Raw genomic sequence first — 22,383 nt, forward strand, 5'->3', positions numbered from 1 at the left:
TCAAGTTTATCATTAGTTACTCACCACAGTTATTTCTGTCTCTGCACTCACGCTGCCACGGCGGAGGGCTTCCTCCCTCTCTCTGCTGCTCGGCGGAGAAAGTAATGAGCGTCGCAGCCAACACAGAGCTTGTTGATTTATGGTGTAGCGTACTCTCCGTGGCTCTGGTTCTCAGTCATAGGCGAACGCTTGGACACGTTTTATCAATAGGTTCTGTTGGTTTTCTAAGTGAAAATAAGTTCACATGTCTTCTAAAGTTCTTAATCCTTAGTCCAGGTTACTGCACAGTTTCAGTTTATTTATTGGATTTAACTCTCGGAGAAATGGTTTAATGAAAGCGTAATCTTTTATTTGGAGAGTTGGGTCTAAAGCTGTAGACCTGGAGGAGGTACCAGCTGGTCTAGTGCTATCAGTTTGGCCTGTGGATTTTCAGTAACACATCTAGTAAGATGCAGGAAATGATCCGTTGTGACACATAAATGTGAATGTATAACATATGAACAGATAGAGGAAGTGCAGAAGACTGTGATGGGTTTGTTCTGTTCTTGGGGATAATATGGTGTCATGTGAGTTTGCGTTTAGATGATTTAAAAATGGGGATCTTAGAGATTGGGAATATAGAGCATTAATACATTGTTCAGCGACAGATGAGCTACTGTCTCTGACTTTACATCTACAAGGTGGAGGGAGGAGTGTCTAATGCCGGAATCACACTACATCAAATGAACCTGATTTTGAAACGATATTGGCATAACTCAACCTAATCATCGCGGACGAGGAGCGGTCGTGGAGTGAGACACAATCAAGGAACAGCGATGTGTGACGCCCCACGACTCCTTGAGGAAAAGCGGAGCGTGTTAGAGTTGTTCGGATCTTTTGGCCCAGTCTGACGTTTCCTACGCCGTGTTCCTGACGATGACCAATAGGAGACAGAGCTCTGTCCGGAGCACATCTGTAAACACGGAGAAGAGAGAGAGGGAGGGAGGCTCTGCTGCAGCTGTCAGTGGAACAACCGAACTGAGAACACGCTCTGGACGTGTAACACACTCCCTCAGGTTCTCTTTGTAGGAGACGGTCCACACCGTCCTCTCCGTGACACCCAGGAACCGCCCGCTATCGCTTTTACTTCTTCTTATTTTCAGAACAAAACCTCCAGCGTCTCACACAGTGCTTCTGTCGCCGTGATCCACAGTTTATAGCTCCGCCTCCTGACGACCTCTGACCTCACACAACGAGGCGGAGGAAGAGCGGTCCGTGTCAAACCTGTAGTGTCCCCAGTCACCGACCGAGACACGGCACCAGTTTATAGCTCTAATCTGACACAGGGGACGTCCTGAAAGACTGAAACATCCCGGCGTAACAGAGTGGGCAGCATCACTGCTGTGTCTGATCCACTTGAACAACACACACCACCACCACGTCAGTGTCACTGCAGCGCTGAGAATGATCCACCACCACATCACACCTGCTCTGTGGGGGTCCTGAGCGCTGAGGAACAGGGGGAAATGAGGTTAACAAAGTATGCAGCATGCTCCTGTATGTTCAGGAGGTGATTAATTAGTGCACGTGACTCTGTTTCTCTGCTTGTTGATGTAAATCCAGTTCAGAGCTGAATCATTTCTCGACCTGTTTGTCAGGAGTCGGATGTTCCTGCGTTCTCCAGCGTGATTCAATCTGATCCCATCACCGCGCAACAGAAAGAGGGAACGTAATCTATTGTGAATACTGACGTGCTAAAGAAGCATGTTCTCCTCGAGCAGCTTTGAAAGGAGTGCCACACAATAACAGTTTCAGATTTACAGATTCCATTACACAACTGCGTTTAGGCAACACCTCCCCGGAGGAGCGGTGAGAGATGACGGAGACTGTGGTGTTCCTGTCTGTGGGGACACACTGCAGCTCCGAGCGTTCAGAGACGGTGAGAATAGAATCATTCACATCTCTCGCTCAGTTCTGCGCATCACAGCACGGTGGAGGACACATGAGGAGGAGACACGGGGAGCCAAAGAAATAATGTAACACGCAAAGCAATTTCACAAACGCACACACAGAGGCTTTGTTTTTCATCCTTGCCGCCACGAACATGTTAATTTCAGGCGGCTGTGGATTCGTCCGAACGTCCTAGCGGGTCTCCATGCTTGGTTAGCCACTTGTGTTCTCAGTTTTGAGGGCTTACGCCAGATAAATCCAATCAGCCACCTGCGGGGGTCATTATACGGCTGGCTGGGACCTGAGCCTGTTGACAAAGGCCCCTGACGGATCACAGGTTTAGATGCTTGGTTTGTTTAAAAGACTCGCTGGGAATACAAAGCATGTGGCTGACACACACACACACACACACACACACAGAGGATGGAACTGCCAAAGTGCTGCAGATATGCAGATCACTGAACGGCTTTCTTGGTTGCTCTGCTCCAGCTTTGGCTCGCTGTACACTTTGGGAAAGAAACCAAGGTTCGCCATAAACACACATCCCCACAGTGACTGCACTTGTTTGACCACATGCTGTTTTGCCTGTCACTTAAACACACACTGCGCCTGAAAAACCCAAGTGCTGCCACAAAGCCGTACCAGAGTACAGCTCCAACAATAGCAGAAACGCTGGTGGAAAGCTGGAGCTCTGCTGCTGCAGAAGGGCTGTGGAACCTGGCGTGGTGGAGAAAGGCGATGAGTTTCTGAGTGGAGCCGCTGGAGTGTGGAGTGTGTGTGGCTGCAGAGCATGTTGCCCTTCTTTTGCTTCACCGTGCTGAACCCCCACCTCCCCTTCACCCCCTTTCCAGTCTCAGCCTGGGTCTTATTCATCACCAGGGGAGAAGGCGGGGTAATCAGTCTCTCTTTTTCAGAGGGAGCAAATGCATCATTTTCACTGTGTGCACGAGAGAAAGAGAGAGAGAGGCGCTATAAAAGTGGATTGAATTTCATTTACAGGAGCCTATTAATTCCTCACTGACACCGGTATTGATTGAGGGCTCGCAGCTCTTGTTAATTCACCTTGCCCCGACCATGTTTTTATTTATCCTTTGTTGCCTCAAAGGTTGCGGTGGGGGGAAAAAAAACAGGCTGAAAGGACTGAATACATGTGTATCTCTGTGCTCATAAAGAAAAAGGAAAAGCACGCTGTTGGAAAGGTGGCCGATGGTGGAGCTGAATAACTCACGGGTATGACATGTGGAGAGGGGGGTGGCGTTGTGTGTCAGAGCGTTGTGGGTTTAATTCTACTCTTTTTTTCTTATAGAATTTATTTTTCAGCTGGTGTTTCCACAAAACATTTTTAAAAATTCCAGGTCTGAGCCCCAGGAGATATTAAGGTGAAAGTGGCAGGAAACACTCTTTCAGAACAAGAGGAAGAACCACTGAGAGAAGCCAAGGCAGCATCCCAGTAATTTACTACACACTACTACTGTGTACTAACATTTAACATACTAGATTTGTGGCTGGTACACACACTATTAACGCAATATGTTCATTTGTTCCTGACTTAGAGGACGTGAAGAACAGTTGCTTTCACAGCAAACATCACAAAAGCAGCTGTGAAAACTAAAAGTCCAATATCTCCCTCCACACCACACCACATAGTGCACAGTGTAGGTCATAAATAACAGTTTCTGTGGGTTATATTCCTTAACCGTTTATATTTGATATAAGTTTGACATCCCTCCGTCGAACATTTAGAGCAGTGTCTGAGTGTAACAGTATTATTCTCATAATCTGTGAAGTGCACTATGTAGGGAGCGCCCCCGTTACCGTGCCCCGTTGGTTGTGGGACAACATTTTCCATCGTTATGTTACTCAAAGTCCACTGGTTCTAAGTGTGCACTATGGATTTTTTTGTACACAGGGGGTCCTCGACTTACGACGTTGATCCGTTCCTACGTCGTGTCGTAAACTGATTTTCCGTGTAAGTCGGAACATACGTACATACTGTACGTAAATAACATACTGTAAGCACTGATCCTATCCTCACACCTACAGTCCTCGGTCCCGAGCCATAACCGTGTATTCTTTCGCCGCGCCGCACACATGAAGTTCACGTTACTATGTTTACGATGCAAAACCACTTAAGTCCAAACAAGGCTTTATACAGTAAATGGGAGATGTGTCGTAACCACGAAACATTGTAACTCAAGACTGACGTAACCCAAGGACCTCCTGAACTCATCTTTGACAATTGTAACTACACTACACACTACTCACTCAAACACTCGTTAGAATTAGTATTAAGTGCACAGTTGGGACATAGCTCAAGACTCAAAGGGAAACCCATCTTCCATTCGGAGCAAAACAACAACTGGATAATATTTCCTCAGTGTAAGGTCAGATTGGACGGCAGTTGTTTGGCTCACCACAGAAATACAGAGATATTCAGGCCTCAGTATATTTCCCTGAACCTCTGTATCTGCTCTAATTCTAATTCTAAAACCCTCCACTGATGTAATAAAATGCCATTCAAGATTGTAATCAAAAAACACTTTTTATAAAATTCAGTAGATGTTTTCTCACCATTTCCTAGCTCACTTTGCATCTTCAGAACTGGTCTAATGTGTTTACGAAGCCCCAGTTTCTGTAAAAAGGCTAAAAAAACAAAGAAAGTGTCTTTAACTTAGACAACGGAGAGACTCCAAACGCTGAAAAGCACCAACCGAGATGAGGATGTTGCTCTATTCCTGCTCCATAGGGGGGTAACACTGACTTATTTCTGCTGTTACAGTTACATTACTTAAGGTGGAACTGACTCTAAATTCAGGAGAGCGCTAACTGCATGAAAGTAAACACAGAGGGAAAGTGCTACAAAACTAAACAGCTCGAGTTACACACGAGTTTCTGTGGGAATTCAAACAGTGAATAAACACTTACAGACAATTTACACTTCAATCACGTACAAACAAGACTCATTTCTTTTCCATCAAACTCACTGTTTCACATTAAAAGTGTTAAAAAACTGCAGTTCCCTTCAATCATAGCCATTCCCTTTAATCTCTGTGTGTCCTGTGGGAGCCGGAGAGGACCACACTTGTTCCATTATTGATTTCTGAACGGGAAAAACAGGCGGATGGGTTTAAGTAGTGTGAAAGTTTACTGATGAACTCGAGCACTCACCTCCTCTGTGCTCTGATTTACCCATTAAGCTAATTATTGAGTGGACGCGGGCATCATATTAAAGGGCTCTTCGTCACTGGGAGTTACTGCGTATCTGAGTGTGGGGAAGACACCTGAGTATCCTTCTCCCGTAGGAACAGATTAAAGTGGAAGGTGGTGTTTAAAATGTATTTGTGTGTGTTTTTGTGTGTGTCCAGGGCTGGAGAAGGTGGGCCGGGACTCCAGTTACGAGCAGGAGGGGAAGGTACAGTTTGTGATGGATGCCGTATACGCCATGGCCCACGCTCTGCACAGCATGCACCGCGACCTGTGCTTCGGTTTCCCCGGCCTCTGCGCCCGCATGAGCAACATCAACGGCAAGGAGCTGCTGGAGTACATCCGCAAGGTCAAGTTTAACGGTGAGCGCTCGAGTTTTAGAGCTTACTGCTGAGGCTTCTCTTCTCTAGGTGTGCAGAGCCACTACACTAATGTGATGATCTGGAGTCCACCAACACACACACTGTAAAACAAGACCCCTGTGTGCTCTAAGTCAGAAAACACAGGATAAACGAGCCATTCTGACTCTGCTCCGCTTCTGACGTCAAGTTCAAAGACTTTAGAATGGCCCCGCCCCTGAGTCTGAGTCTGACCAATCACGGTGCTGGACCCGTGTTTATGTGAGAGCACAAAGACGAGGTTAAACTCAGCAAAACAGACACAACAAGCGCGGAGAAATAAGAGCACTGAGTAAAAACGGAGAAGAAAGAGAACAGAGCGTAAACGGCTAAAAAGGGAAAAATGAAATGGGATTGGCTCTGCCTCAGCCCCGCCTTTTACCCAGAGAGAGACTAACTGCAAACGTAGACAGATGTCTTTACAGCCCAAAGAGCAGATTACTGCAGACACTAAGTGCTACCACAGATCTCTAGCCATGCAGAGGATGCAGGGAAGAGAAGCGAGGACGTAGGACCTGACGTCAAACGTTTTTACAGCTGAGGTGTCCTTCGCTCCATCGTCCCTCTCATCGGCTCATAAAAGACCTGCGGGGTCTGTGCGTATCAAACTTTTAAAAGGCAATGAAAACATTACGGCTTGAGTGTCGGCCATGTTTTCTCGTTATTGCTCTCGGCTGCGGCCCCCCAGTGTGTGAGTGAATCTGAGGGAAACGAAGGGAATGACGTTCCTAAATGTCCAGTGTGTGCCGCTCTGTTAGGGAACGGTGCTCCTCTGTCTACAGTGAGAGATGATGGTATTAACCCACTGGGGTCTGTCACATTTACACGCAGTTCATTGCCGTATGTTTCAGGCTCTGAACAGTCTGTTATTATGAAACATACGGCGATGAACTGCGTGTAAATGTGAATTTAAGATGTTTAAACATTGAGAAAGCCTCATTAGACCCCAGTGGGTTAATCGCGTTTATCTTTTTAATTTTTCGAGACGTCTAGTGACTACAGCACTTCAGGTTGATTTGAGCAAGACCTCTGTCTTCCGAGGGAACTCAGAATCACCCAGTTACGGAACACCGTTCCTTCTACAGTGATTCCTGTCAAACAGACCCTAGACCAGCGCAGACCCACCGTGGACACAGGAGACCCCATCTCCTGATCGCTCAAGTTAAGATTATTATAATTTAAAATAATATATTTACTCAGTAAGTGTGGTGTTTGTATAAAATCATATAGAATCCCAATAAACACAGAAACACAAACACAGTAAAAGGATGTTTGTTCTAAAAGCAGACGCTGTGTTGTGAGCGAGTGAAGAACAGTGTGTTTCCAGATGTTTCTCCTGATCGTATGGATTTGTTAAATCTACAGCACACTTCATTTAACACAGTGAAGTATTTATTAACCTCTGACACTAGGCACTGGACGACTTTGGCGGGGCCTCAGTGGATTGTGCTGAACACATTCACCTCTCAGCGCTGGGATCTTGGGTCCAACTCCCATCTGGGTGGAGTTTCCATGTTCTCTCTGTGTCTGTGTGGGTTTCCTCTGGGGTTTCACCATTCTCTCATGGTCCAAACACATGTGGTGAACTGGCTTCTCTCTGATAACTGCGCTGGTGTGTGAGTGAATGTGTGTGTGTGCCCAGATATGGATGGTCACTGTGTCCAGGGAGAAACCCTAGTGCCCGATACAGTCCTCCAGGTGGACAGTCGTTCCTGGTTGAGAGTACGCTGCACGCATTTGGCTGCCACTTCTCGCCAGTGTGTGTGTGTGTGTGGATTGATTGTTGAATTGAATGGTGTTCTGAGCAAGTGTTGACTGTAAACGCGTCCTTGGGTCTCTAGAAAGGCACTATTTAAGTTTAACAAAAAAAAAATTAAAAAGAAATAAAATACTCTCAAATAATAATGTGTTCTCTCTGTGTCTGCATGGTTTTCCTCCGGGTGACTGTCTGTGAGGAGTGTGGTGTGTTCTCCCTGTGTCTGCGTGGGTTTCCTTCGGGTGACTGTCTGTGAGCAGTGTGGTGTGTTCTCCCTGTGTCTGTGTGGGTTTCCTCCGGGTGCTCCGGTTTCCTTCCACGCTCCAAAAACACACGTTGGTAGGTAGATTGGAGACACAAAATGTCCGTAGGTGTGTGTGTGTGTGTGAGTGTATGTATGAGTGTGTGTCACCCTGTGAAGGACTGGCGCCCCTCCAGGGTGTGTTCCTGTCTTGTGCCCAGTGATTCTGGGTAGGCTCCGGACCCACCGCCGCCCTGAACTGGATAAGGGTTACAGATAATGAATGAATTAATGAATGAATGTAATCACCTTCCTCTTTTACTATAGGAGCAGCCCTCTCTGCACTGTCTGCATTTCTTTATCTGAAGCTTGATGTTCCTGTGCACATAGATCAGACCCCTGGTGAAATAATCCCAGGGTAAGTGCGACCGTGGTGGTCATATTTCTCCGTAATGACCTGATATACTCCGCTGTGCTGCCCCAAAGCTGCGTCCCATTAGGAAGCCTCTCTAACTTATGAGGCAACTCGGGAAATGCTGTGTGCTGGGTTTTTAGTTCTGCGTCTCACGTCTCTCCGGGTCGTAGCGGCTCTGAATAATTCCTGTTTGTTTTTTTCTTCCTGATGTTCTGTTTAAACATTGGTTTTTCCGTTCTCTTCTTGCTCGTCTACTTCTGCCTGCCTGTGTCTGCTGGGCTGTAGCTGCATGGGTTTAGTCTCCAGGTTGTCACCAGCGTAACTGCAGTTGAGTGATTGCGTTGAAGAAGCGTGGCGAGGGATGGAGGGACGGAGCGATGGAGGGATGAGCCCCTTGAAAGCTCATTAATTCACTCTCTACAGGGCAGCGCCGTCTGTGACGCCTGCTCCAGCAAATCACAACCCACGGTTGTCATTGTCTGAAACAGGAAGCACACGCGGAACACGCGTGAAAGACAAGAGCGGTGTCAGATGCATCTCTGCGCTCCTCTGAACGTGACCTGACACAGCTCCGACTTGGAGTCTCATCCTTTCTCGTTAAACACAGTGTGGTGTTTCACACTTGTTTTTAAAACAAGACTGTTCCCAATCACACATTCATCCATTCATCTGTCTTCTGTAAGCACTTCTTCCTGATCAGGGTCGTGGTGGGTCTGGAGTCTACTCCCAATCGCTGGCAGGAACACACACACACACACAGTCACTCACACACTCGCCTGTGGAACTGTTTTACACACTCATCTAGTCATTTACACACACACAACTGTGGACAGTCACCTGAAGGAAACCCACGCAGACACAGAGAGGACACACCACACTCCTCACAGACAGTCACCCGGAGGAAACCCACACAGACACAGGGAGAACACACCACACTCCTCACAGACAGTCACCCGGAGGAAACCCACACAGACACAGAGAGGACACACCACACTCCTCACAGACAGTCACCCGGAGGAAACCCACACAGACACAGAGAGAACACACCACACTCCTCACAGACAGTCACCCGGAGGAAACCCACGCAGACACAGGGAGAACACACCACACTCCTCACAGACAGTCACCCGGAGGAAACCCACACAGACACAGGGAGAACACACCACACTCCTCACAGACAGTCACCCGGAGGAAACCCACACAGACACAGGGAGAACACACCACACTCCTCACAGACAGTCACCCGGAGGAAACCCACACAGACACAGGGAGAACACACCACACTCCTCACAGACAGTCACCCGGAGGAAACCCACACAGACACAGGGAGAACACACACTCCTCACAGACGGTGACCCGAGGAGAGTAGACCCCACCTGCAGTGCCCCCTATCCACTCACAGAGTAACTTTCTCAGAGTTCCCAGAACAGAAGCGTAAACCGGAGCTCTGAGGAAACGCTGACTCTTTCCGTCAGAACGTCCCTCGGGAATCTTTTCAGGATCCTTAACGAGGACCAGATTTACATAAACGCTTTCACAAAGGTGCTTTTTAAGGCGGATCTGTGGAGGAACTCTACGTTGAACTGTATTTACTTTTCTTTGAAAGCTGTTTAGAGACGCTGTGTATTCCTGGTCTCGGCGGACCCTTGCTGAACTGAGTCTCTTGAAGGAACACGTTAACACTGAGACAGTGCTGTTCTCATCGATCTCCGCTACTTTTACTGTTGATCTCCGTCACACTGCTGTAACTGTGTATGTCTCGGGGCTCTGAGTCTGCTGGATCTTATCAGAAATCTCTGGGAAATGGATGTTAATTGTAAATAGTTGTTTGCACGTGACACCACATGACTGTGTGAAATTCAGATTACTTTATGATACAATCTTCATTTCAGAGCATAGGGGTGACACTTTACAGTAAAGGTACATTAATTAACGGTGAGAGGGAGTGCTGTAATGTGAGATGTTGGCGCTGGGGTGCTGTGTCATAAGCACAAAGCTGCAGACTGAAAATCAATCATCGGCGCCAGTGCCAACCTCGAGTATACTATTGTGATTATACCACAGTTTGTTATCGCAGATAATTATCCAGTTTTAAGTTTCACCAACTTTCCGTGAGGTAAAATAGTTCCACATTGTCACACATTACTCAAAGTGTGGGTAGAAAGCATAGCACCCTGGAGGAAACCCACACAGACACAGGGAGAGCACACCACACTCCTCACAGACAGTCACCCGGAGGAAACCCACGCAGACACAGGGAGAGCACACCACACTCCTCACAGACAGTCACCAGGAGGAAACCCACACAGACACACCACACTCCTCACAGACAGTCACCCAGAGGAAACCCACGCAGACACAGGGAGAGCACACCACACTCCTCACAGACAGTCACCCGGAGGAAACCCACGCAGACACAGGGAGAGCACACCACACTCCTCACAGACAGTCACCAGGAGGAAACCCACACAGACACACCACACTCCTCACAGACAGTCACCCAGAGGAAACCCACACAGACACAGAGAGAACACACCACACTCCTTACAGACAGTCACCCGGAAGAAACCCACGCAGACACAGAGAGAACACACCACACTCCTCACAGACAGTCACCCGGAGGAAACCCATGCAGACACAGGGAGAACACACCACACTCCTCACAGACAGTCACCCAGAGGAAACCCACACAGACACACCACACTCCTCACAGACAGTCACCTGGAGCAGGACCCAAACCCACAACCTCCAGGACCCTGGAGCTGTGATTGAGACACTACGTGTAGCCTCGAACATATGCTGCGATTTTTCTGTTTGTACATTTCTGGTGTATTTTTGTCTAAACCAGCACTCTACAGGCTTCAGATCTCAATTTCCTCTGTTTTTCACCTGCGTAACATCTGGATATTGCACGCTGGAATCACGTGACTGAAAACAACTTCCAGGGTGTGCCCTAAATCTCCTAGTTATTATTCATCCCATCTCCGGCTGTGAGGGAGGTCCGGACGTGCCTGAACCTTTATCTGCCCTTAGCAGTGGTGGGAAAACAAAGCCTGAGATCTATACTCCAATCAAACTCAACTTAGAGAACACAGAGACGTCCAATAGCCTCCGTCGCTTTGCATATCCACCTCTCCAGAAAATCAATTCAGTGCCCTGTGTCTTGAAGGCGAGAGGGAAAAACACAGATTTTCCGTCTTCCAAATTCAGCCCAGGGGCTGCTTGGGAAAAGAGTCGCTGACAAACAGCGGCTTTTAACGATCTCGCTTCCTGCCAGAACGGCATTCTCTCCCACCGGGATTGTGTAACCTTTCTCAGCAGTGGGAGCTCCTCCAGCTGAGTGACCCCCACAGACCAGCGCGGACCAATAAGACGCTATTGACACGACTCGGAAACTCCTGCTGATAGAGGGAGCTCCTCAATGACTCTACCTCGGAGGAGACGGAGTTTCAGACATCACTGCTGCTGCTGCAATGCAGATTCAGTCAGAGACAATGAGAGACACACACTGCTGAAGCACAGAACAGAGGAGGAGGAGGGGATACACAGAGAAGCCAATACAGAGAGGAAGAACTCAGAAGCTAGACCGATTTGTTTTGCAGTGGTGCTTCTCGAAGATTAAGACCCTCCTGTTTCATACACAGAGAGTTGATTTAAAAAAGAATCTGTCTAAGAACCCGTTCATAATCAACAGGTGTTTAAATTCTTATCATCTTCATAGAGAATGGAGAACAGCCTCCGGAGAAAAGTCCAGACAGATGCAGCTTCTGGCTGATATTTAATATTTAATACTTAATATTTCTGTCAGATATTAAGCATCCACACATCTGTTTGTTCTTATTGTGCTTTTTGAGAGATTTGCTTCGATGACGACTCTCTTCCATGAAAAACTAATCACCATAAGATAGAATCTATGAAGTAAAGAGATTAACTATATAGGGGTACACAACAAAATAGAGGCTCTCACCATGTTCTCTCTGTGTCTGCATGGGTTTCCTCCGGGTGACTGTCAGTGAGGAGTGTGGTGTGTTCTCTCTGTGTCTGTGTGGGTTTCCTCCGGGTGACTGTCAGTGAGGAGTGTGGTGTGTTCTCTCTGTATCTGCGTGGGTTTCCTCCGGGTGACTGTCAGTGAGGAGTGTGGTGTGTTCTCTCTGTGTCTGTGTGGGTTTCCTCCGGGTGACTGTCTGTGAGGAGTGTGGTGTGTTCTCCCTGTGTCTGTGTGGGTGCTCTGATTTCCTCCCATGATCCAAAAACATACGTTGGCAGGTGAATTGGCGACTCAAAAGTGTGAGTATGCAAGTGAATGTGTGTGAGTGTGTGTGTGTGTGTGTGTGTGTGTGTGTGTGTTGCCCTGTGAAGGACTGGTTCCTCTCCCACCGTGACCCTGAATTGGATAAGCACTTACAGACAAAGAAAGGAAGGAATGAAAGAATAAATACAGAGACAGTACTAAAAAACGAGCCTGTAACGAGCCTGTAACGAGCCTGTATAGCATTAGGTTTTAGGGTTATAATTAGGGTTTTAGAGGTAAAGGGTGGAATTAGGTTTGTATTTAGTGGTAGTTAGAGTTTTAGGAGTAGGGTTAGGATTAGAGTAATGTTTATAAGTTAAGGATTGAGTGTTTAAAGGATAAGGGTTAGGGTTTTCGGGATAAGGTTAGGATTATGGTACATTTAAGGTGAGGATCTATATTTTGTACACATTGTATAACTCCTGGGAAGGGTCTTGAAGTGAGATATGTAAGAGCTCACTGAGACCAGTCTGAAACTGAAGCACACACCCACTTAGTGGGAAAAGAGTCTGTAAAACCTCAAAGCCTGGGCTTGAAGCCGTTGTGTTTGCGTTTGCTCTGAGGGCATCGGGAGGTGGCAGTGCCAGCGCCATTTCGGAGCAGCGTGGGTTCTGCATTTCCACTGCATCAGTGAATTCTGTGAGGGCACTGTGGTGCCACTACTGCGCTCGCTGGAACAGGTATGTGCCTTTCTGGCCACAGAAACAACCACTGGGTAAAAGTGGGAGAGAAACTCAGCCAAATTATCAGAGAGCTGGTTCCACCACCGAGCTGTGCCTGCACCTGCGGAAAACAGAACCTCGGCTGATCCGAGGAAATCAGTCGGAGAGAGGTGGGAAAGGGTTTACGGCGCTGGAAATAAGTGCAGCAGTGTCTGTGAATGTAATTCCTTCTCTCATTCCTTCTGACCTCCACACAGCTGTGGATCAGACACAGCAGTGCTGCTGGAGTTTTTAAACCCTGTGTCCACTCTCTGTCCACTCTGTGAGACACTCCTCCCTCGTTGGTCCACCTTGTAGATGTAGAGTCAGAGACAGTAGCTCATCTGTCGCTGCACAGTGTGTGTCGCTCGTCCTCTAGTCCTTCATCAGTGACACAGGACGCTGTCGGCTGGATGTTTTTGGTCGGTGGACTGTTCTCGGTCCAGACACTGAGGGGTTTAAAAACTCCAGCAGCACTGCTGTGTCTGATCCACTCGCACCAGCACAACACACACTAACACACCACCACCACGTCAGTGTCACTGCAGCGCTGAGAATGATCCACCACCACATCACACCTGCTCTGTGGGGGTCCTGAGGCGAGAGGGGTGTAACAAAGTAAGACAGGAAGGTGGCTTTAATGTTATGATTGAGGGTGTAATGTAAAGTATAATAAAGGTATTTGTTAGATGCTGCTTCTGGACAGGAGCTGAATGTGTTTGACTCTCTCTCTCTCTCTCTCTCTCTGTGTGTGTGTGTGTGTGTGTGTGTGTGAACTGAATTTGTGGTTAATGCCAGTGTCCTGGCCACGTGCCCGTCTCTCTCAGGTGGAGCTGTGAGTGCTGAGGCGGGGGAGAGTTTGTGGGTGAAGGGAACAGACTTCTCTGCATGCTGCTGAATAGCACGATTCACTCTGCTCTCGCGCATCTCACTCCTGCTTTCTCCCACTCGTCATTTCCAAGGTCTCTCATTCACCAGCGCTGTGAGGCCTGGAGGTTCGATTCTCACTCTGAATGAGAATGAAGCTGTCCACAGAGAGCATCCAGGCGAGGAAGGGACAGGCCTTTTACCCTGGACCTGTTTGATCTGCTCCGAACAGAAGCTTCTGGAATGGGAACTAATCTGGTGTCCATGAAGTTCTGCTCCCTGGTAGCCCTTTTCCACCAGCGTAGAACTAGTTCCGTTCCCATTCATGAATAGAAACTGGAACAGTTCAGTGTGTTTCCACAAACATAATAATAATTGTTCTCAGCTGGAAGCAATAGTAGTTGGTTCTTTAACAGGAATGGCGATGGTGTTCGTGGATGAGTCATGATAAAGAAGCTCCAGAAAGAGCTCGAAGCCTCAAATCAAGCGTTATGGCACAGTGAAGCTGGACGGGTCATTTACAGAGTTTTATATTGTCCTCGATGGTATTCTGGGTAAAGACCAGAGAAAAAGAGGCGGTTGCAGAGCTTTTTGTTCTGAAATGGGAAAGCAGGAAATGACCCGTTATGCCCACTGATAACATACCCCCGCAGCGCCACCCTCTCATAATGTATCACTGGTACCCATCAAAACCGGTGGAAACGAAGGGGGCTGTTTAACTGGAGAGGGCTGAAGTCCTAAGACATTTGAATGGAACAAGGCCTAGGACCGAATTTAGGGTGAAAAAAGCTATTGGCCACTGGGAGAACTACGTTTATACACATACCCTTACCCTATATCTGTGTATGATGAGCTGAACCATCACTAAATGATTCATTAATTCATTCATTCATTCTCTGCAGCGGTGAAGCTCCTTCCAGTTCCTCTGTGATGAGTTGGAGTGGTGTTTCTGATCCAGAACTCATCCTTTAACACCAGGACCCGACCTCACCGAGGTTTACATGGTTGAATGCCACCAAATCCTCACAGAAATGTTCTTTGGCATCTATTCTAAAGCCTTCCCAGAAGAACAGAGGCTGTTACTGTTACTGTACTGACGAGGAACACAGTCCTGATTCATGCCCATGTTTCAGGAGAAATGCTGGACGAGCAGGTGTCCACTCACACTGAGAGCTTTGATTCAGGAATTGCTGAATCTCTCTGTCTCTCTCTCTCTCTCTCTCTCTCTCTCTCTCTCTCTCTCTCTCTCGCTCTGTGTGGAATGTGCTGTGTCTCCTGTTGTTGGTAATTGTCCCACAGCCTCGGGAACTATTTTCCTTCAATTTATTCTCCCAGACTGTGGATCTCTGACACTCTGTCGTTGCTGGGGCTGATAGCACATGGCAAGCGCTTCCTCATCACCTCATTACCACATGTTTCTGTGAGTGTAGCTGGACGTGATGTAGTGTCAGGCAGTTTTGTCATTTCCGAGCGTATATATATGGTGTGGAATGTGGTACACGCTTATTTAAAGCTTTATTTTTCCTCATAATCATCACGGCTGCGTTCGGCAGCTGCCCGTAGGCTGCGCACTGTCTCTGTAAAGGTGCTGGCAGTAAGCTCATGCTATTACCTGTCTGAGACCGGCACAATTAAATCTCCGAGTCGGTGTGGCTCTCGGTGATGCATCAGGAAACTCATTAGCACTCAGCACTGCGCCGCCACTCCCCGATCCGCCGGCTAATACACACACACCACATTAAAGCACTTTGTTTATTAACAGGCAGCGATGCTGAGTAGCTAATGACTAACCTGGGCCTACGCTAGGAGCTTTCGCTCTGACTCCACAGACAGGGATGCTCAGGTTGCCGTAGGTGTTTGTAAGTCAGGATGAATGAATGAATGAATGAATGATGGTTCCACTTCTACAGCACAGTCCTAAACCCTTAAAGCACTTTCCATTCTCCGGGACATTACAGAGTCGCCTCCACCAATGTGCAGCCTCCATCTGGATGAGGCTCCAAAAGCTGATCTAATCCAGTCCCATCATCGATTCTGTAGTGAGGAGGCGAGAGGGAGAGACCGAGTCCAGTCAGGAGGACAGAGAGTGACCACAGGGACAGATTTAGCTGGATATCTGGGTCAGACTGAACCAGATTTTTCTCCAGGAAAATTTCAGGAGAATCCTCAGGAGAGGACCTCGGATTTATGTCTTTTCCAAAGCACCTCAAGCTCTTCCTAGGGATTTCTAAGGATTCCCAGGCCTTGCAGGAGATGTAGTCCTTCCCTGGCTTCTGCTGATGTCCCTCTGTTCTGCGTGACTGTGAGGGGAGCACACTTTAAAGCTGTTACCTGCCTTGACGCTGACAGAGTGCCCACGTTTGCTGCCTCTACTCTGCCTCCACAATGCCACAATAAATACAGTGCAGTGGTCCAGTGGATTAGCCTTGTGTTAGCCATTCCTGTTTCCCCTGGACTTGTCTCTGAACTGCTCCAGTGTTTCTGTTCGTATCGTGTTCGTGTGGTGTGTACTCAGTGTTATTGATTTTAAGCATCTTTGGGTTATTGATCCCAAGTGCAACATCATGTGTTATTATTGTTGTTGTTATTATAACATCAGGGGGAGCACTGCTCCACAGGTCCAATGTGTCTTGGAATGATCAGGAGCTTGATTAGAGGATCTCAGCCATTCAGAGATGTATGGAGGACTTTCAGGGTGTAAATCATAAGTAAATAAGCATCAGCACTATGTTGTGTAATGTGTGTCTGTGTGTATTCTCTGGATAATAGTAATCTTCCTGTGGTATGAGACTGATATAAAGGCAGGCGTCCAGCTCTGTGCGTCGCACTGCCTCATGCTGAGGGCTAATCACAGCTCGGCCACAATTATGCTCAGTCCAGTAACTCCACACTTGCTTATTTTTAGACCAGTGTCAAGAGATGGACAGAAGGAGAAAACAAAGGGGAGGCTGTGAATTCATCTGTAGTCTGAAATGTTCACAGTCACTTTTACTTGTCTTCAAAGCAGAGTTGCGGAACATGGAGATAAACATCACAAAAGCATGATGGCAATGCAGTGTTTAAAAACTTATTTCTGAAACTAGATTTTTGTCAAATACAAACATCATAAATGTTCCCCATGAAGCCTGGAGTCTGGAGGATCTAGGTGGTTGCTAAGGTGTTGCTAGGCTGTTGTCATGGTATCCCAGGTGGTTACTACGGGTGGGATGATAGGATGTAGTTATGGTAGCCCACATTCATTCATTGTCTGTAACCCTTATCCAGTTCAGGGTTGCAGTGGGTCCAGAGCCAACCTGGAATCATTGGGCACAAGGCGGGGATACACCCTGGAGGGGGCGCCAGTCCTTCACAGGGCAACACAGACACACCAATGTGTGTTTTTGGACTGTGGGAGGAAACCGGAGCACCCGGAGGAAACCCACACGGACACAGGGAGAACACACCACACTCCTCACAGACAGTCACCCGAAGCAGGAATTGAACCCACAACCTCCAGGCCCCTGGGGCTGGGTGACTGCGACACTACCTGCTGCACCACCGTGCCGCCCTGGTAGCCCACATGTTTTTGTTTTTTTTATTGTTGTTAAACTGTTGCTATGGCATTCCAGGTGGTTGCTAATGTGTTGCTAGACAATCAGTGTGAAGTTTTTACCAACCACCTGCAATACCATAGCAACTGTTAAAGACACTGTCTGTTTTCAAAATTGATGTGTTTTTCATCCATAAAAATCGGTCTCGGTGTGAACAGGCCTTTACTCACTTCTCGTGGCAGTGGCTGTAATCTTGTGGCATGTCTGAGTGATGTATATCTTCAGTGTGATTTGGAATAAATGTCTTGTATTGAAGTGGGACAAGTGAATCAACAGCTCATACAGCATCCATTTGTGTGTGTGTGTGTGTGTATGTGTGTGTGTGTGCACAAACTCTTGTGAAAGGGTGCCACAAGGGGGTTAATCAGCCTGATATGAAGGCAGGCGTCCAGCTTTGAGAGTCGCATTGCCTCGGGCTCAACCACGATTACATTCAGCCCGATGACCCCCACCCACTTCTACATTTCCACAGTCGTGAGAGTGGAGGGACAGATGGAGGAGGCGAAGCAGGACTGTTCAGTCACTTACAGTTTGGAAATCTCACTGTAACTGTGTTGCTCAGTCTGAAAAACAGGGCAGGAAGTCAAATCAAATCAAAACAAACTGATATTGTCGCAAAAGCAGCAACAATAAGACAAAGGAAATCATTAAAAACATAAAAAAGGCCCTGGCGACAGTGGAGGAAGATGGAGGAAAAGCCACTTGCTCTCACCCTCTTCCGCTGACCACTGGATGTGAATAGCACCTACACCAAACATCTTTTTTTCCATGTTTATTAGCATAATGTAAAATATATATCATAAAACAGATAGTTGCGGTCCTAAAATCTGATATACGCACGCCTACGACATCAACATCTGAATTTCAGACTAATGCACCACTGTTTTAAACCTTGGCAGTGAGCTAGTTTGCAGCATATTAAACATGGAAAGTTTTGAAGTAATCATTAAGTGGGTGGTTTGTTTAGTGTCTAACTTTTCATGTTAAACTGCTTTGCTTCCAGAGTTTGGTGAAGGAATGATTATTACAAACACTACTCACTGTCACTGTTTTATTCAATTATCAAATAACAGTGTGAAATCAAGAGACAATACAGTGCTCGGTTAAGCTAATGCTACTCAGCCAGTTTCTTGAGCTAAAGGCTAAAATCACAGCCCAAGTCTAGCCCTATACTTCCTGTAGATTCTTCTCTAGAGTAAGAGTCCCTTCAGAATGGGGACACGAATGTTTACTCAACTACAAAACCCTGAATATACGTGAATATATTGTGTTCAGTAGAGTAGCTATGTTTCACTCTCATGTTGCTTAGCAACAGTGCTCGCCGTTAATGGACTACACTGTGTGGTGGAAGAATGCTTTATTGAGATTATTTAATGTTTGTTTATGTATAAATATGTTTATGAATTGAACATTTGTTTATTTTATTGTATTGTATCCGTTTTGTGAAAGCAATAAGCCACTTGGGTTCCTGGGTTACTTTGATTTTATCACGGGGAAGGTTTGTTTTGGCACGATGCATAGCAGAGTCTTGAGATGATTATTGCTTGTATAAAACGGCGGTTAGCATCGTGCCAAAACAAAACTTCCTGGTGGTAAAATTTCAGTAACGCATGGCGTCTTTATGGCTTTATTTTGTAATATGCATAACATGTTGTTTGACAGTTCAAGCATTGTGAAGATTTGTTAAAAATGCACAAACACCAGACAAAGGAACACTGAAACCAAGGATGTATAAATACATAGGACCACAGACAAGGGAACATTAAGAGAGGGCAGCACCACAGAGGAGACACAGGTGGGAGCATGTTAAGACGAGGCGGGGCAAAGGCAGAGACAAGGTCGAGACATGGGAAGAGACAAGAACAAAAACACAACAGCCATATGCTGAGGAGATTATGACAAACAACTAGAAGACACAGGAAAACACAAGGATAGATCAGGACAGACACGAAACAGGGCAAAGGCATGACATACACTGTGAGGAAAAAATAGATACGGTAGAGGTACATTATTGTTCCTAAATATACAAACTGTGTAAAGGTACAGCAGTGGTGTTGAAGAGGACATCTACGATTGTGGGGAACTGCTGTTCTCTGGTTGTTTACACTCTGAAGCTAAGCATCTTTTAAGGTGGAACGGTGTGTTTGAGGAGAAAAATGACTGTTTGTACGTGATTGAAGTGTAAATTGTCTGTAAGTGTTTATTCACTGTTTGAATTCCCACAGAAACTCATGTGTAACTCGAGCTGTTTAGTTTTGTAGCACTTTCGCTCTGTGTTTACTTTCATGCAGTTAGCGCTCTCCTGAATTTAGAGTCAGCTCCACCTTAAGTAATGTAACTGTAACAGCAACAATAAGTCAGTGTTACCCCCCTATGGAGCAGGAATAGAGCAACATCCTCATCTCGGTTGGTGCTTTTCAGCGTTTGTCTGCCGTGAGCAGAGAGAGAGAAAGCCTAGCACTGGACCCCGACACTTTGTTTTTTTACCCATTTACAGACACTAAGGCTTCGTAAACACATTAGAGCGGTTTCCAGAGCAAACTGACTGCAGAGCAGCGCATGGAGAGGACACACACTCAGAGCTTTATAAAATGTATATTTGATTAAAACATAATACATTAGAATTCAGCTGGAATCAGGGAATCGGCCGATAAAGCTGGAGATACTGACGAGCCACCACTTTAGCCACCACACATGTTTCTGAGCACAGCCTGGTACTTGCAGATTAATAACAAAAAGCGATTGTAGCGTAAGCTCTGATGTAGTGCCGGTCTCCAGTGGAAACCCTGGAGAGAGTTTACACCGTCTCCTCCACTCAGGAGAAAGGCTTGCACACTTGAGCAGGTTGGATGAGAACCAATGAGAACAAATACAGTCGACCCTCAAACGTGCCGCTACCCTCTTCTCTTCTTCACTCGTCTTTGTTTGTGGAGAGGCTCAGAATATGTGCCAGCTTGATGCCTCCTTAAATAAAAGAACAGAGGATGTGTACAGGATGACTGCTAGCTGCTTGACATATGATTACAAGCTCTTGCCGTATCTAGCTCATTATATTCTCTAACGATGTTGCTCCAGGATGCCCTCTCTCTTTCATTCCCCTCCTTCTCCCTCATCTCAGAGCAAGGGATGATAAATCAAAAGGAGCTCGCTTCACCGTTTTCTTGCAGTGGAATGAGAACGGCGATGGCCCACAACCGGAGAGGACCCACAGATCCAGGGTTCACTCTTTCCAGGGTCCTGAAGGAACATGGCCTTCATCCACTGTGAGGAAAACTGCATTGTAACTAAGAGCCATCAGACATCGGCCTCTTAAACACGAGGCAGGGAATTGAGACTAATGAGCAGCTGGAGTCTCAGCTGTAAACCAGGGTCATGACAACATTAAAAAGCCCTTGCGTTCCTCCTCGGGCCGGAGGGTACGGAGACACAGACGCAGGGAACCCAGACACTCGACTGCAGGGGCTTAGCGTTTGCTCATGTATATTTGAAAGGAAAGTGCCTGGTTCATGTTTGTAGCCGTGTTCTGTGCCTTTTTCGCAGCCCTGGAGTGTAAATGACTTTAAAGCATCATTATTTAAAGATGACCAGGTTGTAAATCTCGGCTCGTCGCCTGTAAAGATATCTCCAGGGTTGTAACAAGGTTGGGGAGAAGTTTTACTCAGCGCTGCATTAGTGCTCAGCCACTGACGCACAACTCCCCGGTGTGGATTTTTGGCACTTGTTTAAAAGCGGCGTGCTTTTTTTATTCAGCTGCGCTGTTGTTTCTGCATCCGTCTGTCAGAAATACCAAACGGCAGACTCCAGACTTTTGTAGTTTTGTCGCAAATTGGAGCCGTGTGAAGTGGTATTTGGAAACCCAGGGGAAGGAGCTGTTGGCAGGAGCTGGGGTGTTTTATGTCTTTTGGCTCGCATCCCTGCCTTTGAGTGGGATATCAGTTACCAGTCTCCCTATTTCTCTCTGTGTCTCTGTGTCTCTCCCTCTACCCGCAGATGCTGCACACCCCGTGGCTCATCCCCAGAACGCTCAGATTCTGCCGACTGCTTCCAGGAGATAAGGTTTCTGTTTGGAAGTCGTGCTGGTTTCTGATCCCTCGTGTGCACGCGGACGGTCATTATCAGGGCCTCTGGAAACCGATCACACTGAACTGACTGTATTAAGTCATAGTCCTTTAAACGTGACACTCGTCCACTGACCTGAGTGGGACCCGTGAGGAATTCTCAGTTCTCTCCTCCGTCAAGGTCAGGAGCTCCAGTGGTTCCAGGTCCACGTCTTTATCCTCCACCGTTTGGTGGTGCCAGAGCACCCCTTTCCCCAGTTCACCCTGGTTTATCTGCGGTTTTCACTGGTGCTCTCAGAAATCATCCTGCCCTACAGAGGGATCTCCACTTCTCTATTGTTCCCTTTTCTCTTCTCTTCTTTCTGTCCTTTTCTCTCGTCTTCTCTTCTCTCATATTGTTCTCTTCTCTTTTTTCTGTCCTTTTCTCTGGATTTATTTCTCTTCTCTCATTTTCTCTATTGTTCTTTTCTCTTCTTTCTGTCCTTTTCTCTCGTCTTCTCTTCTCTCCACTTCTCTATTGTTCTCTTCTCTTCTTTCTGTCCTTTTCTCTCATCTTCTCTTCTCTCCAATTCTCTATTGTTCTCTTCTCTTCTTTCTGTCCTTTTCTCTCATCTTCTCTTCTCTCCAATTCTCTATTGTTCTCTTCTCTTCTTTCTGTCCTTTTCTCTCATCTTCTCTTCTCTCCAATTCTCTATTGTTCTCTTCTCTTCTTTCTGTCCTTTTCTCTCATCTTCTCTTCTCTCCAATTCTCTATTGTTCTCTTCTCTTCTTTCTGTCCTTTTCTCTGGTTTTATTTCTCTTCTCTCATTTTCTCTTCTCTCCACTTCTCTATTGTTCTCTTCTCTTCTTTCTGTCCTTTTCTCTCATCTTCTCTTCTCTCCAATTCTCTATTGTTCTCTTCTCTTCTTTCTGTCCTTTTCTCTCATCTTCTCT

At 46.8% G+C, this 22,383-nt stretch overlaps 1 protein-coding gene across 2 annotated transcripts in view; it reads left to right on the forward strand.

Moving 5' to 3' along the window:
- Window positions 1–22,383, forward strand: part of grm8a (glutamate receptor, metabotropic 8a) — a 229,180-nt gene that overhangs the window by 169,649 nt on the left and 37,148 nt on the right. For both annotated transcript variants that reach the window (XM_066668098.1, XM_066668097.1), the window contains exon 7: window positions 5,295–5,495. In XM_066668098.1, coding sequence (XP_066524195.1) covers window positions 5,295–5,495 — 201 coding nt within the window. The remainder of the gene's footprint in view (window positions 1–5,294; window positions 5,496–22,383) is intronic.

Source organism: Hoplias malabaricus, chromosome 4 (assembly GCF_029633855.1).
Source record: "Hoplias malabaricus isolate fHopMal1 chromosome 4, fHopMal1.hap1, whole genome shotgun sequence".
Classification (NCBI taxonomy): Eukaryota; Metazoa; Chordata; class Actinopteri; order Characiformes; family Erythrinidae; genus Hoplias; species Hoplias malabaricus.